Raw genomic sequence first — 25764 nt, 5'->3', positions numbered from 1 at the left:
ATTCTGGAAAGACTCCATGTATTATGCCAATTTATTCCCCAATTTATATATACTACTTTTTTTAAAAACTTTGGGATAAATTACAACATTCTATTAAAGTCTATAAAATATATATTTTTTATTAAATAAATATCAACAAATACATTTCAGAAAGTCTCCATGTATCATGCCAATTTATTGCCTAAATTATATATAATATTGTTTTTTTGTTTTTTTTTACTTTGGGATATATTACAACATTCTAGTAAAGTCCATAAAAATACATTTTGTATTTTAATTTATTTGAATATAATAAAAAAAAAATCAAATTCATTAATTCCGGAAAGTGCTTTAAAAATAATAACAATAACAATAATAATAAAAATATATATATATATATTTTTTAAAAATAAATAAATAAATACGAGAAATACTCCACGTATTATGCCAATTTACTCCCCAATATATATATATATATATATATAAAAAATACACTTTTTTTTTTTTTACTTTGAGATAAATTACAACCTAAATAAATATTTTGGAAATACTCCATATGTATGACTAAATAAAAATTGATATGACTCATTATGCCAATTTATTTCCCAATTTATATAATACATTTTTTTTTTTAGACTTTGGAATAAATTACAGCATTCCAAAGTCCATAAAATAACAGCTTATTTATTTACATATTGATTGATTGATTGATTGATTGATTGGTTGATTAAAATATAAAAACTAATTTTATTTTTTAAAATTTTAATTTAGTTTTCTTAATGCACTAAAATAACTCAAGCAAATAAAAAATTATAAAAACTGTGTCAAAATATTAATGAAAACTATAATAATATCTATAATATGTGCACAACCCTAACATTGATAAACATAGGACAGTTCACTCATATAAAAATCAATGTCAGAACCAGCAAAATTCAATATGGCAGCTTTAAAAATCGGTTATTTAAATGTAATATTAACAAAAAGGTTTATAGATATTTTTGGCCATTCATAGTACATAGAATGCGTACTTGCATGACATACTTTAAACTCCTTAAAATTCTACGTTAATGTAGTCCGATCTTTTCCTAATGTTTTAAGCAGAAGATGACAAGACACGCTTCTTTTTAAGGCATTTATTCATGAAATACACACTTTCAAAATTTCAACAAAAGCTTCCATAAAATTGTAAGAAACTCCAGCCCAGTTTAAACAAAACTCCTTTGTGTGACTATGGAAACCATGTGCAATAAATAATCAATATGCCAGAGAGAAAAAAAAAGAGAGAGACAAGGAAAAAGACACTATTAAATGTCAATATTTTACCACTAAAAGAATCTTAATAACTGTTACAAAAAAAAATGTGAGGAAAACAATGTGCTATGTATGGAACATTAGTGTGAATTGAGCCAAGCAGGCACCCGTAGAATCAGAGGGATGAGAACTGTATGGACTCTATCTGTGACCTGAGCACCTAACGAACAGATATAAATCGAATGAAGCTTCCAGAGCTGAAACCAAGAACCATCTGAGAGACATATATTGCACATTATTTTTTCCTTGGATACATAACGATCGTTCCACACGACCCAATCTGAATGCTTTTCCCCAGTCCCACCACAACCTTAAAATGAATTTACAGCTTCTTTTATACACAAAGCGCATACATGGATAAGACTATATGCTGAATGACAAAGAAGGAAAAGGGATATAATGCTTAAGTGATAGTATTTCATCATGTTCGAGTCCTGTATATATCAGTCAAAGCATGTACAGATGAAGATATCGATGAGAGGCAGTCAAACCTTTTCAGATCACTTCAGTCTTTACAGTTTAAATAAATAACATTTAATGGGGGGAAATAGTTTGAACAGAGAAATGTGATAAATATGGCTCATTTGGAGGTGCAACCATAAAGGTTGGTTTCTTAAAATCATTCTTCAAAAACACAGACTGCAAATAATTGCGAAAACCGGTTGCCCAAACAAGCACCTGCTGCCAATTAAGACCGATTTCTTAGAGGGATGCTGCAACGCTTTTAACTGACAGCAAACAATACCTATAGTGACATACCTGGCAACCACTGGCCAATCAGGCTCACAATCAATGCAACCTGAAAACTGACCAATCACAATAGCTCAATCAATGCAACCATTGAAAAGCCGCCTGCTGAAACCCTGTTGAGGCGGGATTGTGGTTTCTGTGTCGGCCTCATAGTCTGATTTTACAGACTCTCAGACATTAACGCAGAGTGCTCTTTAAACACACGGCTCTAGTGAGAATACAATCACGCCAGATGACTCAGAAGAGAGACAATCCTGACTCGAGAGAGTGACTGGAGAGAGATGATATACAGAATGAGAAATAAACCGAAATGGCGGTGCCCTTTTAGGGCTGCTGTAAGCTTTTCAAAAGACAATAAATAAGCAGTGCTTTCCAGCGCAGCTGAAATCTCGCACAATGGAGAAATGGATAGTGTGTTTTATTGAAATGTTTTCTGTTGTTAGAAGTCACAAAGAGGTGAATCTAGAAACATGTCTAGGTCAAATTTCACTCCAAAAAGAGTAAGAAAATGTACACATAGAAAATTAACCCTATTCTTGGACCATTAAAGTTATAGCTCACCTAAAAATGAAAATGGTCATCATTTACTCACCCTATAGTTGTACCAAACCTTTATGAGTTTCTTACACTTACACTACAATTGTCATTTTTGGGTGAACTCTCCCTTTAATGGCAATTAAGCCAAAATTGCCCCCAAATTGTCATGATTATAACATATGGCCATTTTTTCTTCACATTGAATTACATCAGCATAAAATATTACCATGTATAAATAATTACACATACAGCTGAAGTCAAAAGTTTACATACACCTTGCAAAATCTGTGAATGTTAAAAAAAAAAAAAAAAAAAATATTATTATTTTACCAAAATAAGAGGGAACATGAATTCATGTTATTTTTTTTTATTTAGTACTGACCTGAATATGATATTTCGCATAAAAGACGTATGCATATAGTCCCCATGAGAAAATAATGATGCTTAAGAAGGAAAAATTATGCATTAAGAGCTGGGGGTGAAAACTTTTGGAATTTAAAGATCAGGGTAAATGTGACTTATTTTGTCTTCTGGGGAACATGCACGTATCTTCTGTAGGGAAGCAATAAATAAATAAAATGATATTAAGGCAAAATAAGAAAAATGTGTGTCCTTCTGAAGTATCAGTAAGTGTTTGAACCTTCTGTAATAGTTGCATATGAGTCCCTCAGTTGTCCCTTAGTGTGAAAAGATGGATCTCAAAATCATACAATCACTGTTGGAAAGGGTTCAAATACATAGAAATGCTGAAAAACCAAAGAATTTGAAGGATGTAAAGGATTTTTCTGAAGTACAGCAGGCAGTTTAACTTTTCAAGACAAACAAGGGACTCATGAACAACTATCACTAAACAAAAAAAAAGTGAAATATCTTATTCAGGTCAAAACTAAATAAAAAATAACATGCATTTTGTATGATCCCTCTTATTTTGGTAAATTCAAGGTGTATGTAAACTTTTGACTTCAACTGTATGTATATATATATATATATATATATATATATATATATATATATATATATATATATATATATTACATTACAGTAATGAGATATGCTTGCATTACATTCCTGATAATTGAAGGAAAATGTGTTGTTTTATTGTTAAAAACATCATTCTGCCTGTTATATAATTCCTCTTTTATATATTTGAGGTGAAACACGACACAAGACACGTTACAGATATTTTCCTGAGATTCACCTAAGGATCATCCTCTGATATCATCTCTACATCTCCAGCTCTGTAGCTCAGTTTCGAATTTCAAAGTCAGCCACGGAGCACCATTGTCACAGGGCCACACGCTGCCAAAAAAAACTAGCAAACGGAAATGATAAGACCAGCCTCCAGTCTTGGCAACTTCAGTCTGGACACAGTCCACAGCCTCTAAAGCAGTAAAGCAGGTTTCTAGTAAGCTTCTTACAGCCTGCCTGTCAAGTGAAGTAGTGCTGATGTCTCAATGCAAGCCTGATAACATGGCCCAAGCATCGATCCGTCCCAATACTGCGCAGTATAGCGAATCTACACACCTCTCGTGCACAATGAGGCCCTGGGAGAGCGAAACTGTGTGGTGATTTAAACAATACTAGAGTAAAAAACCCTGTCTTCCGACTCACCTTCATCGTAAGAAATTGGAACAACCACATAGAGATTTGCGATAGAGGTTTAACAATATAGAACAGCGCCAGAACAAGTTGCCATGTTCAAATCCTGGGATGATCGAGCAAAGCTGTGGAAATGATGTATGATGGGTCTTTACTCTGTTTTGCCATTTGAGAATTATTCAGAGCAGTAAACGAAAATTCATGAATCCACAACCAACTTTCCTCTAAGACAGGCTGTAAAAACAAGTTTCACAAGACCTGAGAGCACCAAACATGTCAGAAAGCTAGGTATGATGAATACAGGTGTTTTAAGACTCTGTCCTGGTCTGCACCACGTTTAGTTCGGTTTATTTTTAAAAGATACAAAACATTAGCACCAGTTATTGGCTCAAATGGGAGAAACACCAGCGAACACAAGCCCAAAAAATGGCAACCCCACAAAAACATATAGTGAGTAACAGTAAAACCATGCATTTGTTGCATTTTGATCACCTGCGGTCTGTGTTTGGAATGCTAGCCATATAAATGTTTGTGTAAAATGGCTGATACATACAATAACGCAATATTTAAACCATGACATCATCCTCTTTACAAGAGCATACTGGTGATGCAATAAAGCAATATGTAGTGAAGCTGAAACAAAACGCATACTGAGATAATTCACATTATAAGAGCCAAAAAAGACTTGCGGGCAGATGAAACATTGTTTTTATGCAAGACTGCAGTATTGGAAAAACAAAACGTCAGTAATGATGAGATCCAGAGAGATTTGGTCAAGCTGGTTTGGCGTTTACCCGTGTAAAAGTTGACCGCTATAGTAGATGACGCAGGTCCACTTATTGTTTCAAAGTAAAAACAGACTTTTAAGTAGATGTTTGGATATAAAAGTCAATTAGCTATTTAAGAAAGCTTCATTTACATTACAAATCTGATGAGAGCCCTTCAATGTTTAATCAATTAGAGGCATTTTGTCTGCCAACATTCACAATGGAATTTAACATTACTATAATTGAGGGCTCAAAACACAATAAAACAATCGATTTTCAACAACCAGCCAATTTTCACTAACCTAACCTGAAAAATCATAAATATAAAACTCTGATCTCAGCTTGCCATTCGGAATAGAGTGAAGCCAGGAGGAAGTATGAAGCCTTTGGCACTAAAAACAGTGATAAAACAAATATCTGTACAATACATATGGACGGTTACTTGTGGGTTACATTCGTACTGCGGAGGAGCGGAGAACTGACATCACGTTGTCGTTAGGACTGAATGTTTCATCTTTTTTTTTCTCAATTCAAAGGTAATGCATTGCATATATGACATTGAGGCTGTGGGATTATACGACTGGACATATATGTATATGAAGGGTTGGATGTTTATGAAAGCAAGTTAAAGATATTAACATATTAGGGATTCATCCGCACGCATCCTTTATGATTCTAGAGCTGTAAATTAACATTTGAGAGGATCAAATGATTAAAAGCACCTTTCCAGAAATCGATTTTAATCACTGATGCGTTTAATTAGACACATAAAAATCCTCCTTAATTAAAGAGAATCAAAATATCCGCTTTTTGCATCATAAAATGTCTAAAAAGAGATGGACTGATAGGGTGAATTTCATAACTCTTGTCAAATTGCTTGGGTCATATTTTACCCCAAAATCGAATGAAAAAAGATGACAAAAACTAAATATTTATATATATATATATATTGTAAAATAATTTTATAAAATATTAATAATTACTAATATAATTAATTTATTAAATCATATTTAAGAAAAAGTAGGTTGTTTTTATGACCATTAAGATTTTCTTAATTCTTTTTTTAATTAAAAAATTTTAAATGTGATTTTTTTTTAAATGTATTTATACATCACAGACAGTGTTTTATAATAATAATAAATAATAAAAATCTGTATTTTTTTTTTATGTAATACACTGTTACAAGTTGAAAATCTGCATTGAAAAAAATGAAGGAAAAAAAAAAAATCACAAAAACATAATGTCTGAATTTGGGTGGGGAATTTGCGTAATTGTCATGAAAATAAATGGCAAAAACAAATCTTAACGGTCCCAAAGCCAAGCTCCATTTTCTTTAAGTAAAATATTTTTTTTTTCTTTTGATTTTGGGGTGAAAATATTGTGAGATTCACCCAATTTGGATTATGTCTTTTCCATGTAGTCACATAAACAAAGGCCAAAATATAGCACTTTTGGAAACCCACTCTAAACGGTTTCTATTTTTCTAGCCTTTTAGTCTTTCACACACACTTTCAATACATCTTTCATCCCTTCTCTCCACCAACAACTTTTATATACAATATTGGTAAATAGAACATAAATACTACACATAAATTTGCCTATTCACAATTCCACTCGTAGCGACGCCGAAAGTAAAGAAAGAAACCGCTCTGAAATAATACACTCATATAAACTGCTTTATATAAGCTTAGAAAGGCTCTGCGCTCCCGAGAAGTGTTGGGTAAGACCTGAGAGAGAGCGATCAGTTCGAAACGCCTCCTCTCTTCTGGTTAGCAGTGTAAAAGTGGACACTTCCACGGAGGACGGCAGACACCGAGCACCATCTTTTTGCCCATAATTGAAGTGGGAACAAAGTCCAATGGTACAAAAAACTGTTAAACCTTTCTCATGACCTTTTTTTTTGTCTTTTTTTGTTTGTTTTAATAGTGTAAACAGCGCACCAATAGGGTCTTGGGTCTTCTCTCATCTATACAAAAGTATAAATATATGCTTTCTCTCAATTTTTCACATATCTAGGACATATAGCGGACGAACAGACAGAGAAAAGCGGTTGTTCCCGTTAAGTCGCCAGTGTTGCAGTGGCTGTGCTGGTTTTGTTGTTTGCTGGCTCGTATCTGTGTTGACGGGTGTTCGTTTGGTGTGGGCGTTGATGGTCTCTGCATATATAGCACGTAGCACAGTCCTCAGCCACTGGGCCAAAACAACCAAGCGTTTTTGTCCAACTACAGCAGATCCATTTTGGGTCTGTAATGAAGGAGGAGGGGGGATTTCTGGAACGCACACAAAACAAACAAGCATTCGTGTAACTGAAAGTCATAGAGTCACTAGAATGGAAACAAAGGCACAGAGAGTCAAGGGCATCTATTGTTTTTGCAATGGCATTTCAGGAAAGCAGTATTAGATATGCAACCTTTAAAAAAAAGCATCTCTGCGTCAAAATGTCAATTTCTGACTTGCTGTTGAATGAACATTGCTCATGATGGAAAAGATGAATATAATACTGGTCAAGAAAATTTCAAATACTGTACTTAATTATGCATGCATGAAAATTATGCAAATTACCCATGCATGTATAGAAAGTGACATGAACATCAATATGGCAAATGGAAACACTAAAGCCAGGCTAATCTACGGCTAGCATACATGCACACAAATTCATTACTGATTACCTTAAATCTCCATCTTGTTACCACAACAAATTTCAATGTATGGTCCTTGCCCAAGATTTCTTCATTGCATAAGATGTCCAGCTGAAAATAAGCACACAAATATAGCAAACAAACCCCGAACAAATATAAAAGTCTAAACAAAACTATGCTTTCCATGATCTTACAGTACCACACTACAAAAAATGCTTTTCTTACTTAGATTTTTTCTCGTTTCCAGACAAAATATTTAAAAATTCTTAAATCAAGAAGGATTTTCTAGACAAGTAAAAATTATTGTCTTGTTTTTGCTTGAAACTAGCTAAATAATCTGCTAGTGTGGTAAATCGTACCCCATTGGCAGATTCTTTTGCTTGATCTAAGCAAAAATCCTTCTTGATTTAAGAATCTTTAGATATTTTGGCTGGAAACAAGACAAACAATCGAAGTACGAAAAGTATTTTGTAGTGCATTAAATAAGCCGATTATTTTCGCATAATAAACTGAATAGGACCCTTATTAGGGATGGCTCAGGATGTCTAGTTGGCCATCCTGAATGATTCCTAGTGAGTTTATCTTGATTATTTTTAAAGGGCTGATTCACCCAAAAAAAAAAAATTGTCACCATTTACTAACCCTCATGCCGTTCCAAACCCATAAGACCTTTGTTCATCTTCAAAACACAAACTAAGATATTTTGGATGAAATCCAAGAGCTTTCTGACCCTGTGTAAACAGCAACGGCACTATCATGTTCAAAGCCCAGAAAGATAAGGACATTGATAAAAAGGTCAAACAGGGCAGAAAGTAAATTGTTGATTAAAGTCGTTATTTTTGTTTTCTTTGAGCGCAAAAAAGTATTCTCTTAGCTTCATAAAATCTGGATGAACTCCTAATGTTACATGAACAATTTTATTGATGTTCTTAATAGCTTTCTGGGCCTTGAATGTGTCGGTTGCATTGCTGTCTATGCAGGCTCAGAAAGCTCTTGGACTTCATCAAAAAATATCTTAATTTGTGTTTTGAAGATGAACGAAGGTCTTACGAGTTTGGAACGACATGAGTAATTAATGACAGAATTTTCATTTTTGAGTGAACTAACCCTTTAAATTTTTAAATTTTTTAGCAATTTTAGACTTAATGCAGAAGGTTTTAGCATACTTACAACTTTAGAATAACCATAACAGCAATCAAACTGAATTCACTGCCTGAAGTTAACCTTTAGGCAATTACTGTCAGACTCAAATGAACATTTTAATGACATAAGTGTTAAGTTTCTAAGATAATTTGTCCAGTTAAAAACATTAAAAATGCATCTCAGGACCTCACACCCCACAGTCTAGTTGATTTAAAAACATTTAGTTTTACAGATACATAGTTTCACATATTACACAGCTAAGCACCAAATAAATAAACTCTCTCTCTCTCTATGCACATTTTAAAAGTATTACTCGTATGAGTGATTTGACTTATTTAAGTTAGAACATAATTAGCACAATGCTCAAATGTACAGTTTATCAGCCATTATACAAAAATATGACCAGAGAATGCTGCATCTGACCAATCAGAATAAAGTATTTCCAGAGAAGCGCATAATCAATTGTGTACAAACGTCTCTGGGGACAGGTGGGATTTTATGGTGCTTTGCAGAAGAGTGACAGTTCTTTGTACACTCAAAACATTCAGTTCCACCTATTATTCAAGGCAAAACAAAAGACGCAAAACCTTTAATGCACTAGAGCAGCCATAACCGCCCAAAGGATTATGTGTATCACAGTATAAGGGACGCCGCTCTCTCTGGAATAGTGCTCAGTGCAACACCAATGCCAGTGTATGTGTGTTTGGCTCGCTGTGAGTCGAACGAGAGCAGCACGACCACAGCAACACCTGCTGGAGGCCATGAGCTCTCGGCACTATCCAGAGTTTAAAGTCATGTAGGATGCGAGCCAGGGATGTTCAGAGACAGAAATGTCTGACAGTGAAACAATGAAACTTTTGATGCTTATTAGAATTTAGTTCTTCAAAGATTTTGCTTTTCTCCTGCACTTCAAAGCAGAGCCGCTACACAAACGGAGTCGTATTTTTTTATCCGTCTCGGAGCGGTATTGTGCTGTTGGCAGCTATAACTCTCGATACTCGCAGAGGACAACAGACATCTGACAGTATTATTGCGGGGGAAAGTTTTTGACGGATGTGTGCGGTGGAATAGCCCACACATTTCTAGCACAAAGGAGGAAAAAAACGGTGATGGAGCAGCAATAATTAGTCAAGTTTTGTGTTAAATTGCACTATGAGACGTTGGCAGGCTGCGAGATACATGACAGAGAGCAAATGATATTACAGGCTATTATTTGTCTCTGAAAATATGTGGCATGCTGAAAGCTTTGTGGGATTTGTGACAGCGCGGAGGAGCTTTGAAATCCGTGTGGTGACTCACGCAGGAACCATTGTCATGAAGGGAACGCCGATGCCGGCCGGCGTGGTGGCAGAGGTCTCTAACAAGTTAACTTCAGGGAAAAGGAAGATAATGGGTTTCGTCTCGAACTTTGCCTGCAGCATGAAGGGCCTACGGAGTTTCGGGTCTGGCAGATCACATACCTCATTGAAAGATGTCAGGTTTAGCTTCTTTGCGATGAACTTCTTGAGGTGGAGAACGGTCGCCTGAGCCGAACAACGAATCCACTTCCGCTTGAGTCCTCTGAGCTTACTGCTGTTACACTCCAGACAGATACTCACCTGGACAGACAAAAACGAGAGACAGAGAGAGTTTGACTTAGCACGGTCACAATCAAATGAAAGATTTAGGTAACTGCATTGTGTGAAAAAGAAAATTCAACAAATACCGAAGCTTAAAGCAATAGTTCATCCCAAAATGAAAATTCTGACAATAATTATTCACCCTAATGTTGTTCCAAACCTGTAAGACCTTTGTTCATCTTCAGAACACAAATTAAGATATTTTTGATGAAATCTGAGAGCTTACTGACCCTGCATAGACAGCAACGCAACCAGGTTTCATACGGATACTGTAAAATGAAATTCCAGGACTTTCAAGGCTCTACTTTTTTGATTTTCAAGGAGTTCAATCAGAGATCTCACTTATGGTTTGATGTTTTCCACTGTTTAAGAAAAAAAAAAATCGGAAAAAAAGATTTGCGAAACTGCTCCAAAGTCCTGATCTAAAGCAAAAATTTGCTAACCCGCTACGAAGTCCCGATCTGAATAATGATTCGCTAACCATAATTTCAGATCAGGACTCGGAGCACTGAAAAACAAAGCCCAGATCTGAATCAAATGATTTGCAATACACAAAGTCCCAGTCTAAATCAAATGATTCAAGATACACAAAGTCCCGGTCTAAATTTAATGACTCACGATTTGAAGTCCCAACCTGAATCAAATGATTTGTGATTAAGTTCCGATTAGGGGTGGGACGATACAGGTAACTCACGATTCAATTCTGTGGCGATATGTGGCCCACGATAATGATAATATCACGATTCGCGATATCTACGATATTCAATATATTGGAAGAAATTTCATCAACGATATATCACGATATATGTGACTGAAAAATAAAAAAAATACCCATAATAAGGAAATCTTATGCATTTATTAATGCCAACATTTCCAACATTGTGCAAAGAAATATGCATTTGCATAATTACTCACTGCCTCCTGGTCTTAAATGTAAACACTGTACAGCTAGACAGATAAAAGTGCATTCACATTAAAAAACAAGGTAACACTTTACAATAAGGTTCTTTAGTTAACATTAGTTAACATTAACTAATAATGAACTGCACTTATACAGCATTTCTTAATCTTTGATAATGTTAATTTCAAAATTTACTAATACATTATTAAATCTTGTTAACGTTAGTTAACGCAATGTGAACTAACATGAACTAACAATAAACTGTATTTTCGTTAACTAACGTTAATGAACATTAGTAAATACAGTAACAAATGCATTGCTCATGGTTAGTTCATGTTAGTTAGTACATTAACTAATGTTTAACTAATGAACCTTATTGTAAAGTGTTACCAAAAACAACATGAACATTAATTAACATGTGTAAACCATGATACTGAAACGTCAGTAGCAAGTTACTTTAAAGTGCTTTATGTTAACCTGGACATGGGACACATCAAGGCATATTCTTCTTGAGGAACACTAACTGATCAGCATGCTCAACTAGCGGGTGGGTCTTTGATTTGTTTTTCATTATTTTCCGCCATTCTTCTCGCTTCTCTTTTTTCTGCGCTTCTTCTCTGTTGTTGTTAGTTAACTTGTGTTCTTCACTGGCCGCTGCTTCTGCCACTTTACCCCTATTTACTCGAACAGCGCCCCCCGCAAACAGAATGGTAGATATTGGGTAGTGACAGTGACACTGACAACGGGTAAATTAATCATTTTGTGTTGTAGTAAAATATCGATATTGGCCGTTAATGTATCGATTATTTATTGCGACAGAGAGCACAACAATATATTGCAATATCGATTTTTTTTCCCACCCCTAGTTCCGATCTAAGTCAAATGTTTCGCAAACCCTCTCCGAAGTCCCGATCTAAATCAAATGATTCGCAATGCGCAAAGTTCCGAACTAAGTCACGTGATTCGCAAACCCTCTCCGAGGTCCCAATCTAAATCAAATTATTTGCAATTTGAAGTCCAGATCTGAATAAAATGATTTGCGACATGCAACATTCCAATCGAAATCTAATGATTCACAATATGCAATCTAAGTCCCACACGTAATCAAATGATTCGCAAACCCTCTCCAAAGTCCCGATCTAAATCAAATGATTCACGATTTGAAGTCTCAATCTGAATCAAATTATTTGCGATATGAGAAGTTCCGATCCAAATCTAATTATTCGCTATACGCAACAAAAGTCCCAATTGAAATCAAATGATTCACAATATGCAAAGTTCGGATCTAAGTCAAATGATTCACAAACCCTTTCTGAAGTTCCAATCTAAATTAAATGATTTGCGATTTTTGAAGTCCCGATCTGAATCAAATGATTCGCGATACACAATTCATTTGGGGTGCTTTGAAACAGTGAATCATTTTGTGACGCAGGGGTTACTGATTCAGAGTTTTGAAAATCTCTGTTTCACCAATCACTGTATGCTTTTTAAATCAGCGATGATGAAATTTTGAAAATAAATGGCTCTTTTAATTTTGATCTGGTTTTTGCTATTGAATTGCTTGAAATGAATGATCGAATGAGCTCTCAGATAAATGAGTTTGAATCAATCTGTGCGGTTCCAGCATAAATGACTTACTCAATTGATTTGATTCATCTGTTTCTCTTTTCACATTTTCAGCCATGTTAACATGACACTGTCAGCACTACTTCTGGCTAAGCTTGATATTTTTATGACATTAACTGAAATAAGCATTTTGAAAAAAAAAGTGTGTTGTTTTTTGATTGTGTGAAATTTGTGTGAAAAGATATGTGCTTATTAAAAAAATTAAACACTTATTTTAAAAATACATTGTCTTTCAATAACGGTCTTTTCAAATACCTCTTCAGGAATATTTTCAAGGGTTTTCCAGGCCTTAAATTTCAAAAAGTCAAATTTAAGTTTTTCCAAGCACTTTATGCACCTTGTACGAACCCTGGCAACTGACATGTTCAAGGCCCAGAAAGGTAGCAAGGACATTGTTAAAATAGTCCATGCGACATCAGTGGTTCAACCTTAATTTTATAAAGCTACGAGAATACTTTTTGTGCGCAAAGAAAACAAAAATAACGAATTTATTCAATGGTTTAACCACTGAAGTCACATCACATGGACAATTTTATCGATGTCCTTACTACCTTTCTGGGCCTTGAACATAGTTGCGTTGCTCTCTACTGAGAGTCAGAAAGCTCTCAGACTTCTTCAAAAATATCTTAATTTGTGTTCCGAAGATGAACGAAAGTCTAAAGGGTTTGGAACGAAATAAGGTTGAGTAATTAATGACAGAATTTTCATTTTTGAGTAATATATCCCTTTTAATTGTAGACCCTAGCTGAGTGTGAACGCATCTTTATGCCACTGTCTCTTTAGTATGAATCGTTCATGTTACAAGCATCTGCCCTAATGAATCATTGTCAACACAAACCTAAGCATAAACACAGATAGGTTATCAAGTCAAGAGTCAAAGTTAAGCAACACAATGCAAATTTAAAAAATGCATAACCACACACACACACAAACACAAACACCACCAACACAATTTCCACAACAGAGCACCAGATGCCAGCAAGCGCTGTGCCATCTTTCAAAACTGAGCTGAGGGTTGAGTCGCCAGTGGACTGCGGTCGCCTCGGGCTGCCCGGCAGGTGCAGTGGCAGAGTGAGGGCTTCAGAGAGTCAAGACGCATTAAGGATTTCATGCCTCTCTCTCTCTCCCCGTACCTCTGTCCTTCTGCCGATAAGTGACTGAGCAGTGGAGAGTGGCACAGCGGCCTATTTGGACCAGGCCTCACCAAGAACAGACAGTAATGGAGAAGGATGAGGAGGGGCAGCTGCGCCTGGCGGCTAAATGCTGGTCCATTTCAAGGGCAAACGGTGCCGGGAGAAAATCGAGGCTTTCAGAGGACCACGTACAACCACATTCTTTACAAGAACAGTGTGCTGTAAATCGGAGGTTTGCTCGGTTAGAGGCAGGTGGTGGTGAGATGTAATAAATACAAAAGCGCATTATTAAACACAAGCAAGGAACTTCGCTATTAGCTGTGGTGTGTGTGTGTGTGTGTGTGTGTGTGTGTGTGTGTGTGTGTGTGTGTGTGTGTGTGTGTGTGTGTGTGTGTGTGTGTGTGTGTGTGTGTGTGTGTGTGTGTGTGTGTGTGTGTGTGTGTGTGTGTGTGTGTGTGTGTGTGTGTGTGTTTGTGTCTGTGTGTGATTACTGGGTCATTACTGCACGGCCGGGGCTGCTATGCTCACCGCAAACAGTCACACAAATGACTAATGGTGAACTCACTCAACCAATTAAACCTCCAGAATCCAGAACGGCCATATAAAAGGTATTTTATTTGCAGCAGCCACCACAGAATATCCTTCCTTACTCAAGATGCCACAAGCTGTTGATTATTGTGATTTAAAATCTAATTCTACAAGGGTAGATATTCTGGTTTGTGTGAGGAATCACCACAGGTTGGTATCTATCACATACTCGCCATATTATTATAAGCCTATACTCCGAGGTAATTTTGAAAACACTTGCAGTGTTTTATTTTTCCCCCAGAACTAATCAAGGCCTCTTGCACCAAAATCAGTCAATTTAATTTAAAAAATCCTTTCTCTACACTCTCCAGCTCTTAAAATTAAATTGACTCTTTGTAATCTATTTCACAGGCAACTGGTGATCCTCAACATGTGAACGAATCATTCTTATGAGTCATATGTTCTCAGTGACTCCTGTGGTCTGAATTAAACAGACTGGACTGATTTGGTCCTAGTGATCCTTACTGAACTCTTCTGGACACATCAGACTTGCAATGATTTCGATTAACAACATGCAACATGTGGTGTATTATGTGAGACCCAAAAGTTACCACTGAAAATTACATTTCTGGTTTTGATTTTGTTCTTGAAAACAAAATGCCTGAAAGACCCAGCTTGCAGAAGCGAGTCAGCTTCTCATTATTAAAACTAAAATTATAAATTTAATGGAAGATGGATATGCTTTTAATTAGTTAAATGAAGAAAAACTATTTTAAACCTTTAATTTAAGTCAGATGCAAGTTGAATTTGACCAAGCAAATTCTGACTCAAGCTTTCAATTCGATATGATTCAATTCAGTATCGATTATTTTGGCTATATCAGGTACAGTACATGCCAAATATAGGATAAAAAAAAATAAAAAAAAAAACTTTAAACTAATGCTGCAAAAAATAAATGAGGGTCAGTTGGTACTACATTACTATAATATTAAAGGTTAGCTGGTTTTGTTTACAAAAGCTTAAATTACACTTAGTAAATTTGTGATGTTTTTATAATAATGCTTATAATAAGTCACAATTACATAATTATATTCTACTCCAATTCATTTTTGAAATATAAACAAATTCATAAAAGTCCTAAAAACTTGACGAATATTGAATAATTGACAAGGCTAAAATAATTGATTATTGCGATTTAAGAATTTGTTTACGTTTTGTAAAAGCAGGAAACAATTAAAAACAAGAATTCAATATTTTTTACCCAGAGCAGTGGATTGTAATGTTCTGCGGCAATAGTACTAAATAAATTAAAGTGAATCATTTGGTCGGAATGACTTTTTCACAGACTGGATTGAATTGGTTCTAGTGTTTCAGAGACTCACTAAACTTACTCTTTTGGACATGTCAGACTTTCAATGATCTCAAATAACAACATTCATCATGATGATTGTTTGAGGACCAAAACTAACCACTAAACCACCATTTTATGAACCAATTGTTAAAATCAAACTGCTCCAGTTGGCAGAATCCCAATCATTAAAAGCAATCTTTTAATGTACATCAATAAAATGGTAAAGCAAGATGCTTATTATTAATTAAATAAAGAAAAATAATTAACAATTAAGTGGACAATTTCAGGGGACACTGGATGCCCACTTCCCACAAGTTGGTATGATTCTCTAGGGTCTTTCTTGAATGGTCGTGTAAAACAACACCCTTTTTGCCTTGTCAAAAACAGCTCTGTTCACAGCAACCCATTTTGGTGCATGGCTCTTTAAATGCTAATGAGCTCTGCTCACCCCGCCCCCTCTCTTTCATTTTTTTTAGTGTATCCAGTGGTGCGTTATAATCAAAAACAAAACTAATCCACTGGGTCTTCAGTAGCTCTGTCGCCGAGAGAAAATTAAGACTCTTATGTTCAATTTTACATCCAACTACAAAACAGTACAGCTGCTTGAGTGTGGAGAAAATGGCAGACAGTGTACAACAGGCTAAGAGCAGAAATATGCTAACATGGGACAGTCCGTCAGTAGTTGTGGGCGGGGTCTGACCAGTATGACATCACATTGCTCAGAAAATCAAAACGGCTTGATAATTGAGACTGTTTAGGTTTTTAGGGATTTTAAAAAAAGGAGTAAATCGATCTTTATCAATGTAGAGTGGTTGTTGCCACACACTGCTAAGACACATTAATATGCAAACACCCTTTAAACCAAATGCAGAGTGCAATGGAGTGCAATATATTAGCAATAGAGTTAAATATTCTGCACTGATAGTACTAAAAACATACCAATAAATCCCACTATAATAAATCCATTTGATTAATTTGCATTTTCCAGTTTCCAGGCTAGTTCTTTTTGGCCCACTTCCCCTCACAAGGTCACACCGGACCGCTCTGACCAACTGACACATTAGCAGAAGTGTTCCACAGCCATCCGAGCGTAGCTGAACGAGCACTGCTAAAATTTTCATACACTTTTTACATTATATATGAGGCCAAAGTGCCCATCTCAGCTTTACTACAGCAGACCACATGAACAGACAATCTGTCCTCGCACTTTTGCAAGACAACTCATGACCACAGGACATCAGTAACTCTGAAATCTTCATCGATCTCTTCCTCTACTAAACAAAAACACACACCCACACTCTAGGCCATTTACACTCTAGCATAGCATCTCCATGCCTTCTGTTCTTCTCTGTGCTTTCCGCTCTATAAATCTCACTCACACATGCACACACTCACTAGGGATTCTTATATCACAGTTACTTTATGAGCTGTTTTTGCTGGAAATGCAATCATTGCAAAAAATTTTATATATTTTAATATTGCCAAACGGGCAAGTATATCTAAGATTGTATATGCAGCATAACTCACAGAAAGCCCTACACTTGGCATCAGATCCTGTATAAGGAAGAAAATCTGCATTCCGAATGCAGAAGCAGTGAGTAGACAGTAGCCGCACAACCTTTGGTTATTACATTATTAAAAAGCTCAGAGGAGAGCAGGAATGCAAACTCTACTATATAAGAGTCTTTAATGAAACTACCAACCCTCTAAAACACTGAAATGGCTCTGCATTAATAGCTGAACACAGACTGGATATACAGACAGGAAGGGGCAGAGCATAATGACTTTGAATTTGACATAATGACTTCATTTTTTTTCTTAATATAAGAAATTAAAATGTAAAGGTACATGCATTATGCAATGACTATAGCAAACAGATCTTATTACATGCATGTTTAATTTAATTTAAATAAATCTAATAAATAAATATTAAACAAATACAACATTGTAACATTTTAAATTAATAATTTGATTTTGAAATCAATTGATTTTGACTTCTTTCAAAAAATATTTTCATGAAATTGTACAATGTCTCAAAATGGAAAAATATGAAGTAAAAAAGTTATAAATATAATTGGTTCATTCATCACTCTAAAAATGGAAACCGGTCATGCTGAGCACACTGCATTATGGGATTTGTTATTTTAAGCTGGGTCCGCTGTTATATGTGACATCCATGTATTGTAAAGTACTGTACACTGCAGAAATATACTAGTACAGTAGTATGATATTCTAAACATAGAACTAATGCGTCCTTACTAACTAGGTCACACTAACAGAATGTGAGGCTCCCTTGTGGGACATCAGCGAGGTCAGATGGGTACAGGGAAACCTACCTGCTCATCACTACGATGGTAGTCATTGTCTTCCTCTGCTTTTTCTTCTCCTGCTTCCTTATTGGCTGTATCTTCTGATTTCAGGTCACCTGGTGGGGTGAAACATAAAAAAAGTTAACAAGATAGTCCACAGACAACCATAACCACCTTTTTTGTGCACATCCATCTCTCCACAATTCTACTTTCAAAAATATTTTTAAAATAAAAGCACATGCATTTATCTTTCCAAACATAATTTTTGCATTTTCAAACAATCAATGTTTAATCAGAATTTGTATTTAAGGATTAGTTGGCTTCCAGAATAAAAATGCCCTGATAATTTACTCACCCCCATGTCATCCAATATGTTCATCTCTTTCTTCAGTCAAAAAGAAATTTTTGCTGAAACCATTCCAGGATTTTTGTCCATATAGCGGACTTCAGTGGGGATCAATGGGTTAAAGGTCCAAAATGCAGTTTCAAAGCAGCTTCAAAGAGCTCAACACGATCCTAGCCAAGAAATAAGGGTCTTATCTAGTGAAACGATAAATTACTAGCTCTGAGATGCACATCTTCACACATTGCGCAATCACATTGAAAAAGTCATGCGCAGTTAGTTCTTCATCTGTGTATTTCGGTCCAAAAAGATAGGGTAGGACGAAAAACTTCCCATTTTCTCCTCCAGCTTCAAAATCGTCCAACATCGTTGTTTTACCTTTTTGGTAAAGGGCGTTTGATTTTCTTTCAACATTTGCTTTGTAAACACTGGGTCGGTACTTACACCTATGTCACATGTGCAGGATTACGTAATGCGTGAAGTCGAACTAGTGCAAGATGAGTATTTGTGGTTAAAAAGTATATAAATGTAACATTATTTTTAGAAAATGACTGATCATTTCACTAGATAAGACCCTTATTCCTAGAGCCCTTTTAAGCTGCATTGAAACTGCAATTTGGACTTTCAACCCACTGGGAACCATTGAAGTCCATTATATGAGGAATGTTTTCCTCAAAAACCTTAATTTCTTTGCGACTGAAAAACGTAAGAAGTGAACATCTTGGATTGGAATAAATTATCAGGAAATTTTTATTCTGGAGGTGAACTAATCCTTTAAGATTCTAAGAATTCTCAGAGCTGGAATTATATTGAGTACTAGTTTGTGACTCTAGGACGAGTTTCTTCATTACACAGTGAAGAGACATTCATCAAACACACAAAAAAGCAATTATCTCAACCTGTTCCCCCACGCATTCGCCAGTCTCCAAAAACAAGTCTGCACCTCATCAATAGAAACAGATTAATTTGTGATTCAACCTGCCCAAAGAAAGCTTCACACCTCAGACAGGCAGACAGCTGCCCACTGATCAGGTCAGAAACTAGGGCTGCATCTCATTACAGATTTATGGAAGCCTAAAAATACTCTGCTTTATTAATATTGATGAGAGAGATTCAATGTAACCTACACTAGCATTCAAAAGTTTGGGGTCTGTAAGATTTCGTTAATATTTTTTTAATAAAATCAATATCAACATTTATAACGTCACAAAAGATTTATATTCCTTTCAGCTTTGCATCACAGGAATAAATATGTATTAAAACAGAAAATAGTTATTTTAACTTGTTGAGAATAAGAGAAATCTTGTTTTTTCTGTGACAATTTTTTGTTGACAGCAGGCCACAGATGCTGTCAATATAGTTTCAGCTGGATTTAACTATGAAAATTCTGCATTTAAATCATTAAAGCAACATTTTTATTAAATAGCACTCAAATTGGCCAATGCAGGAGGGAATTGGATATGTATGACCAGTACAGTGGAGTTTGGTTGACTTATTTTACTGCATTTCAACCGAACGACTGTCCACACACCCTCATGATTTTGTATGAGGGGCTGTCAAACATTACCATGACATTGTCATTGCATCACCAGAAATCTCAACTGCAGTAATGGGAAAGGGAAAGAGATTTCGTGCATCTGGACGAATCGCAGTCTGGGTTCAGTCATTCTTAAGCCTTGACTGCGACAGCGACGGCTTCTTCCCAGGACACTCCGAATATCCTTTCCAATAGTTAAAATGTTTTCTGACTGGGAAAAAGTTCACGGAGTCTGAGCTAATCTGCAGACTGTGAAGGAGCGAAAAAGCAGGACTTCCGGCGAAATAAGTTTCGTTAGGGTGGTTAATAGACGGGGTCCCGCTATAAAGCCGTCCGGGATGAGGTGGACAAGCTCAGGTAGCAATTTTACCATGCTTTCCAGAAGGGTGATTTATTTTAAGCTCTGCAACAGTCTGGTTAATATCCACTGTGATGGGATTTGAGAAGCACTGTCAGTTACCCTACTAAAAGCACACCTGTGACACCAAGCCAGAAAAGCATTTTCGATGCTCATAAAACTCATAAATAAAGACCGTCATGCTTTATGCTTATCTTTGGGCAGGTACTGCAGTCAGTTACGTCACCATTTCACCACATGCTTCTCATCTCTGATCATTTTTGATAGTTCTGTGGAGTGCTTGAGGACTGAAGACTTCAAATGAAGTACAATTCAGAAAAACAGGTCTGCTAAACTAGCTGAGACAATGTGGAACAAGAGACCACTTACGTCTGAGCCTTATTTACTACTATGCATGAATCCAGCCATTACCACTGCTGACTCAACCTGCCTGAGGGCCAGTATTTGCACAGACTTTATCACTCAGTGCAGTCCTGAAAGATGAAAAGATCAAGATGCTGCCTGGGATTAGATGATTGTTTCCTCAAACAATAGGGAGGGGCCTGTTTACCACCAAATAAACTGACATAAAGTGCTTGTTTTGAGTCTAGAGGCATTCAAGCACTCTTCCTTTACAGACTAATATAACTGTCTATATTTCAGTTCACCATTTCAGTAATGAGAAAAACCATTGAGATTACAAAAAGCAGCCAAAAGTAAATCAGTACGCATTTCAGTAATGAAGAATCAGGGGGAAATATGCTTAACTACCATGAAAATAATATCGCACTGCAGTCCTTCAATAAGCAAATGATCATTTATTTTGTATTTTTGGTGACAGTAGTGGTGAAGTGTGACATAGACATGTTTTTGAAAGATTTAAAACTAGGGATGCACCGATACCAATCGGTCGATAAAGCTTGCGCGTTTTGTCAGTAAAGCCGGTTCTGTAATCAGCGGTAAATGCCATCAGGTGCGTGATTTCACGTTGAGCCGTATATACTACACACAGCCGTTGTTTACCGACGAGCTGCGCATAGCAATGTTCATTATCAGTGTGAATGTGCGCAGCTCGTCAGTGAACAACGGCTGTGTGTAGTATATACGGCTCAACGTGAAATCACGCACCTGATGGCATTTACCGCTGATTACAGAACCGGCTTTACTGACAAAACGCGCAAGTTATCGACCGATACATATCGTGCATCCCTATTTAAAACCTTTAAAGGCACACTGTCCCACTTCCACTGTGATCGTAGATGGACTGTACCACTAACAGTAGTTAAAGAGAGCTGGGACGTACCATTGCGCTGAGAGTCCAGGTGGGTTTTCATGTTACACAGTTCTCCTTTGATGTCTCCAGGCACCTCCATGCCTAACTTCTGATAGAATTCTCTCTGTTTCTTCATCTCCGCTGCACAGTAAAGAGCAAAGAGGAAAATTACTGTTAAAATATTACATGTCATAGGATGTTTCATAAAATATCCATTACATATGGAAAATATGATCCGATACTGAGGATATTTTTGCTACCAGTCCACATAGATCTTTATTAGAAGACCATATGTGACCCTGGACCACAAAACCAGTCAGTTTTTGTAGCAATAGCCAAAAAGGCATAGTATGGGTGAAAATTTTCCCCAAAATGATTACGATATTAAGCAAAGGTCATGTTCCATGAAGGTATTTTGTAAGTTTCCTACCGTAAATATATAAAAATCTAATTTCTGATTAGTAATATGCATTGCTAAGAACTTAATTTGAACAACATTAAAGGTGATTTTCTCAATATTTAGATTTTTTTGCACCCTCAGATTTCAGATTTTCGGCCAAATATTGTCCTATCCTAACAAACCATACATCAAAGCTTTTAGATGATGTATAAATCTCAACACTGAAAGATTTACCTTTATTACTGGTTTTGTGGTCCAGGGTCACATTCTAAAACATAAATAAATAAAAAAACAAACCTTCTTGTAGTCCTGGCACCAACTTATAGACAATATCTTGCATTGTTCGGTCATGGCTGAGGAAAAGGGAAAGACAGTAATGAATATGATTTATTCAAACAGTATGCATTATTACACCAAGAAACACAGCTAAAGGACAAGAAAGAAATGAACACCAAGAAAATTGCAATTCGCATTTGCATTCAGCGGGCATGTTTCCTCATAACTATGATTGTTAATTAGCATATAGTGTAGTTCTTCCTCGTGTCTCTAATTCTCCTGTGACCGGCGGGTCCCAGGGCTCAGAGGTAAAACCTATTAAGCGTGTGTTGACATGTTCATCTCAGTGGCTGCCCGCCTCCGAGAACATGTTACCATGCCACAAAACCCACGAGTGCTGGTTCCAAGCAGCCAACAGGCAAAACAAGTACCCGCTTTGAGATGTAGCCTATACTTTCTAGGACACTGTAAAGTAACTCCTGAAAAGATATCTGAAACTTTACAAGCAAATCTCATAAACATGTGAAGAAGGTTTAAAATAAAGACTTAAAGAAATCTGCCTGCATTGTGACATTATTTTCATGAAAATTAAGAACACTTACCCTGAATTGTCATTACTGTAATTACTGTAAAACTTAATAGCTGTATTAAAGGGATAGTTCACCCAAAACAGAAAATTCTAGCATTAATTTCTCACCCTCATGTCGTTCCAAAACCATGAGAGCTTTGTCCATTTTTGGAACACAAATTAAAATAATATATATTGAAATCCAAGAAGTTATTTTTGTTTTCCTTGCGCACAAAAAGTATTCTTGTTTCTTCATAACCTTAAAATTGAACCACTAATGTCACATGGGCTATTTTAACAATGTCCTTACTACCTTTCTGGGCCTTGAATGTGGTAGTTACATTGCACTGGATTTCATAAAAAAATACTTTAATTTGTGGTCTTATGGGTTTGGAACAGCATGAGGGTGAGGAATTAATGACAGAATTTTCATTTTTGGGTGAACTATTCCTTCAAGGAAATTTGCTTGCACTGTAAAATTATTTTCATGAAAATTAAGATAATTTCAAATTTTCATTACTGTAATTAAAAAAAAAAACTTAATAGCGGTATCAAAGCATTTACAAAACTTTTCAAATAACAAGTCAATAAAATGTATAATGTTTTTGAAAGAGGTAAAAACTGTAATATTGTAAAATATTGTTACATTTTAAAGTAACTTCTCTATTTTAACACATTTTTAAAAATAAAAATTCTCATATAACTATAATAACTCATTCTCAGCAGTCATTACTCTGGTCTTCAGTGCCACATGATCCTTCAGAAATCATTATAATATGCTGATTTGCTGCTCAAGGGACATTTCTTATTATTATCATATTGAAAACTGTTGTGAAATTATATATATATAAAAATAATAACAATAATATTTAATTATTTTTTAAGGATTCTTTGATGAGAAGCAAGCTCAAAACAACATCATTTATTATTATTATTAATTAAATGTGTTCTTTTTTGAATAAAAGCATTCATTTCTCTAAAAACTAAACAAAAAAAACCTCCAGTATATTACAGTAAAATTAATTAATTATCATGAAAATAATGCAATTTCTTTTTATTTTTGAGATTTTGGGATCTACTTCAGTGTTTACACGCCTTTGTGGCAGATCAGTTCCTCTTAATAGCATATAATGACTCAGACCAGTTGGAAACTGATCTTAGATCTGCACTCGTGCCACTTTGAGAATACAGGCCACGTTCTGTGTCAGAGTCCAGCTCGCTGTTAGCTGATCTGCTCCCTGAGGGCACGATGAGAGAGACAGAGACAGAGAGAGATCAGGATTGCGAGGCAGCGGAGCACCTGTGTCCCTGGTGCACAGCCAGAGCCGCCACCTGTTCCCAAATCCCAGCAGCCTGGCGGGGAAGGTAGAGGTCCAATTAGCCGCCACAGAGCCTCCACAGAGGGGTCCGAAAGGCCTGGTGGTGAGGGGGTGACTGGCATTTAGCTAGCTGATCAACAAAAGCTCCGTTTTGTGTGTGTGTGGGTGTATGTTTGCGCAAGTGTGAGAGAGAGCTGAGGATCAATGAGCTGCCACTGTTAATACAGACAAATCCAGTTTTCATTCACGATCAAACAGTGTGGCTCGTAAACACCGCGGTGTTAAACTAAGGTCAGATTAATCATGCGGAGAGGGAGGAGAGCTGGTTTGATGGCGTACGACGTAATGTAACTGACCCCGAACTCTTATATTGTTTCTTCCTCTCGTATCCCACACTGCTTTTATCTACCAGCAAAGCTGGGGCGACTCTTTTCCGCCCCATTCAGAAGAAAGCACTGGGACCGTGGTGAATATTTAATGTGTTTGGAAATTGTTTCTCATCAGCGAGCGACTGCAGGCTTCTATGTTGCTAAATGACAATTATGAAAGAGCTGGCATCCGGCCCAGCGCGCCAGCGGATCCATCAGACACAGAGGCACCGCTGCTCAGGGGGCAGATGGACGCCACACCCCAACAGTTTACATACACCTACACACCGAGCGCATCTGCGCGTCTCTCAGCAGCAGTTTCTGCTCACAGCATAAAAAGGTGAAGGCCTTTTTCTGTTGAAACAGGAAGTTTAAGTCGAAGATAGAATTGCAAAAGGCTTGTTTGGTCAACTCTTAAAAGGAGAAGTTCAGTTCCAGAACAAAACTTTACAGTTTACTCATCCCCTTCTCATCCAAGATGTTCATGTCTTTCTTTTTTCAGTCAACAAAAAAATTGAGGGAAAAAATGTTCTCCATATAGTGGACTTCTATGGAGCCTGCGAGTTTGAACTTCCAAAATGCAGTTTAAATGCAGCTTCAAGGGGCTCTAAATGATCCCAGTTGAGGAAAAAAGGTCTTAATCTAATGAAACGATCTGTTAATTTCTAAAAAATAAATTACAATTGATATACTTATTAACCTCAACCTCGTCTTGTGTAGCTCTGCGTGAACTCTGTGTATTCCCGTTCATGACAGTTAGGGTATGTCAAAAAACTTGTTCTGAGAGTTTGCTTACTGGCCCAAGTCGAAAGAGTTCACATGTCTACGACACTTTGGTCTCCAGATAAATTTTTGCTTCTATTTTTATGCAAGTCTATAAGATTTTTATACATTTAATATTGTCTGACAGGCAAAAAAAATCACCAGTCAGGAAAAGTCTGATCACTTAAAGGGATAGTTCTCCCAAAAATTACAATTCTGTCATAAGTAATCACTCTCATGTTGTTCCAAACCCATAAGAACTTCGCTCATCTTCAAAACACAAATCAAGATATTTTTGATAATATGAAATCTGAGCGCTTTCTCACGCTGCGCAGACAGCAAAGCAACTGATACGTTCAAGGCTCAGAAAGGTAGTAAGGTCATCA

General features: G+C 36.3%; 1 protein-coding gene across 1 annotated transcript in view; it reads right to left on the bottom strand.

Annotated features, from left to right (window-relative positions):
- Positions 1-4511: 4511 nt before the first annotated feature.
- LOC141288501 (polycomb group RING finger protein 3) overlaps positions 4512-25764 on the bottom strand; it is a 45448-nt gene continuing 24195 nt past the window's right edge. Inside the window, exons 5-10 of the mRNA XM_073820657.1 lie at positions 22383-22438; positions 21716-21826; positions 18223-18311; positions 10189-10326; positions 7616-7696; positions 4512-7216 (exon numbers count right to left, since the gene is read on the bottom strand). Of these exons, the coding sequence (XP_073676758.1) occupies positions 7169-7216; positions 7616-7696; positions 10189-10326; positions 18223-18311; positions 21716-21826; positions 22383-22438 (523 nt within the window). The 3' untranslated portion in view covers positions 4512-7168. The remainder of the gene's footprint in view (positions 7217-7615; positions 7697-10188; positions 10327-18222; positions 18312-21715; positions 21827-22382; positions 22439-25764) is intronic.

This window comes from Garra rufa, chromosome 16 (genome assembly GCF_049309525.1).
Source record: "Garra rufa chromosome 16, GarRuf1.0, whole genome shotgun sequence".
Classification (NCBI taxonomy): Eukaryota; Metazoa; Chordata; class Actinopteri; order Cypriniformes; family Cyprinidae; genus Garra; species Garra rufa.
This window is presented reverse-complemented; position numbering and strand designations above follow the sequence as displayed.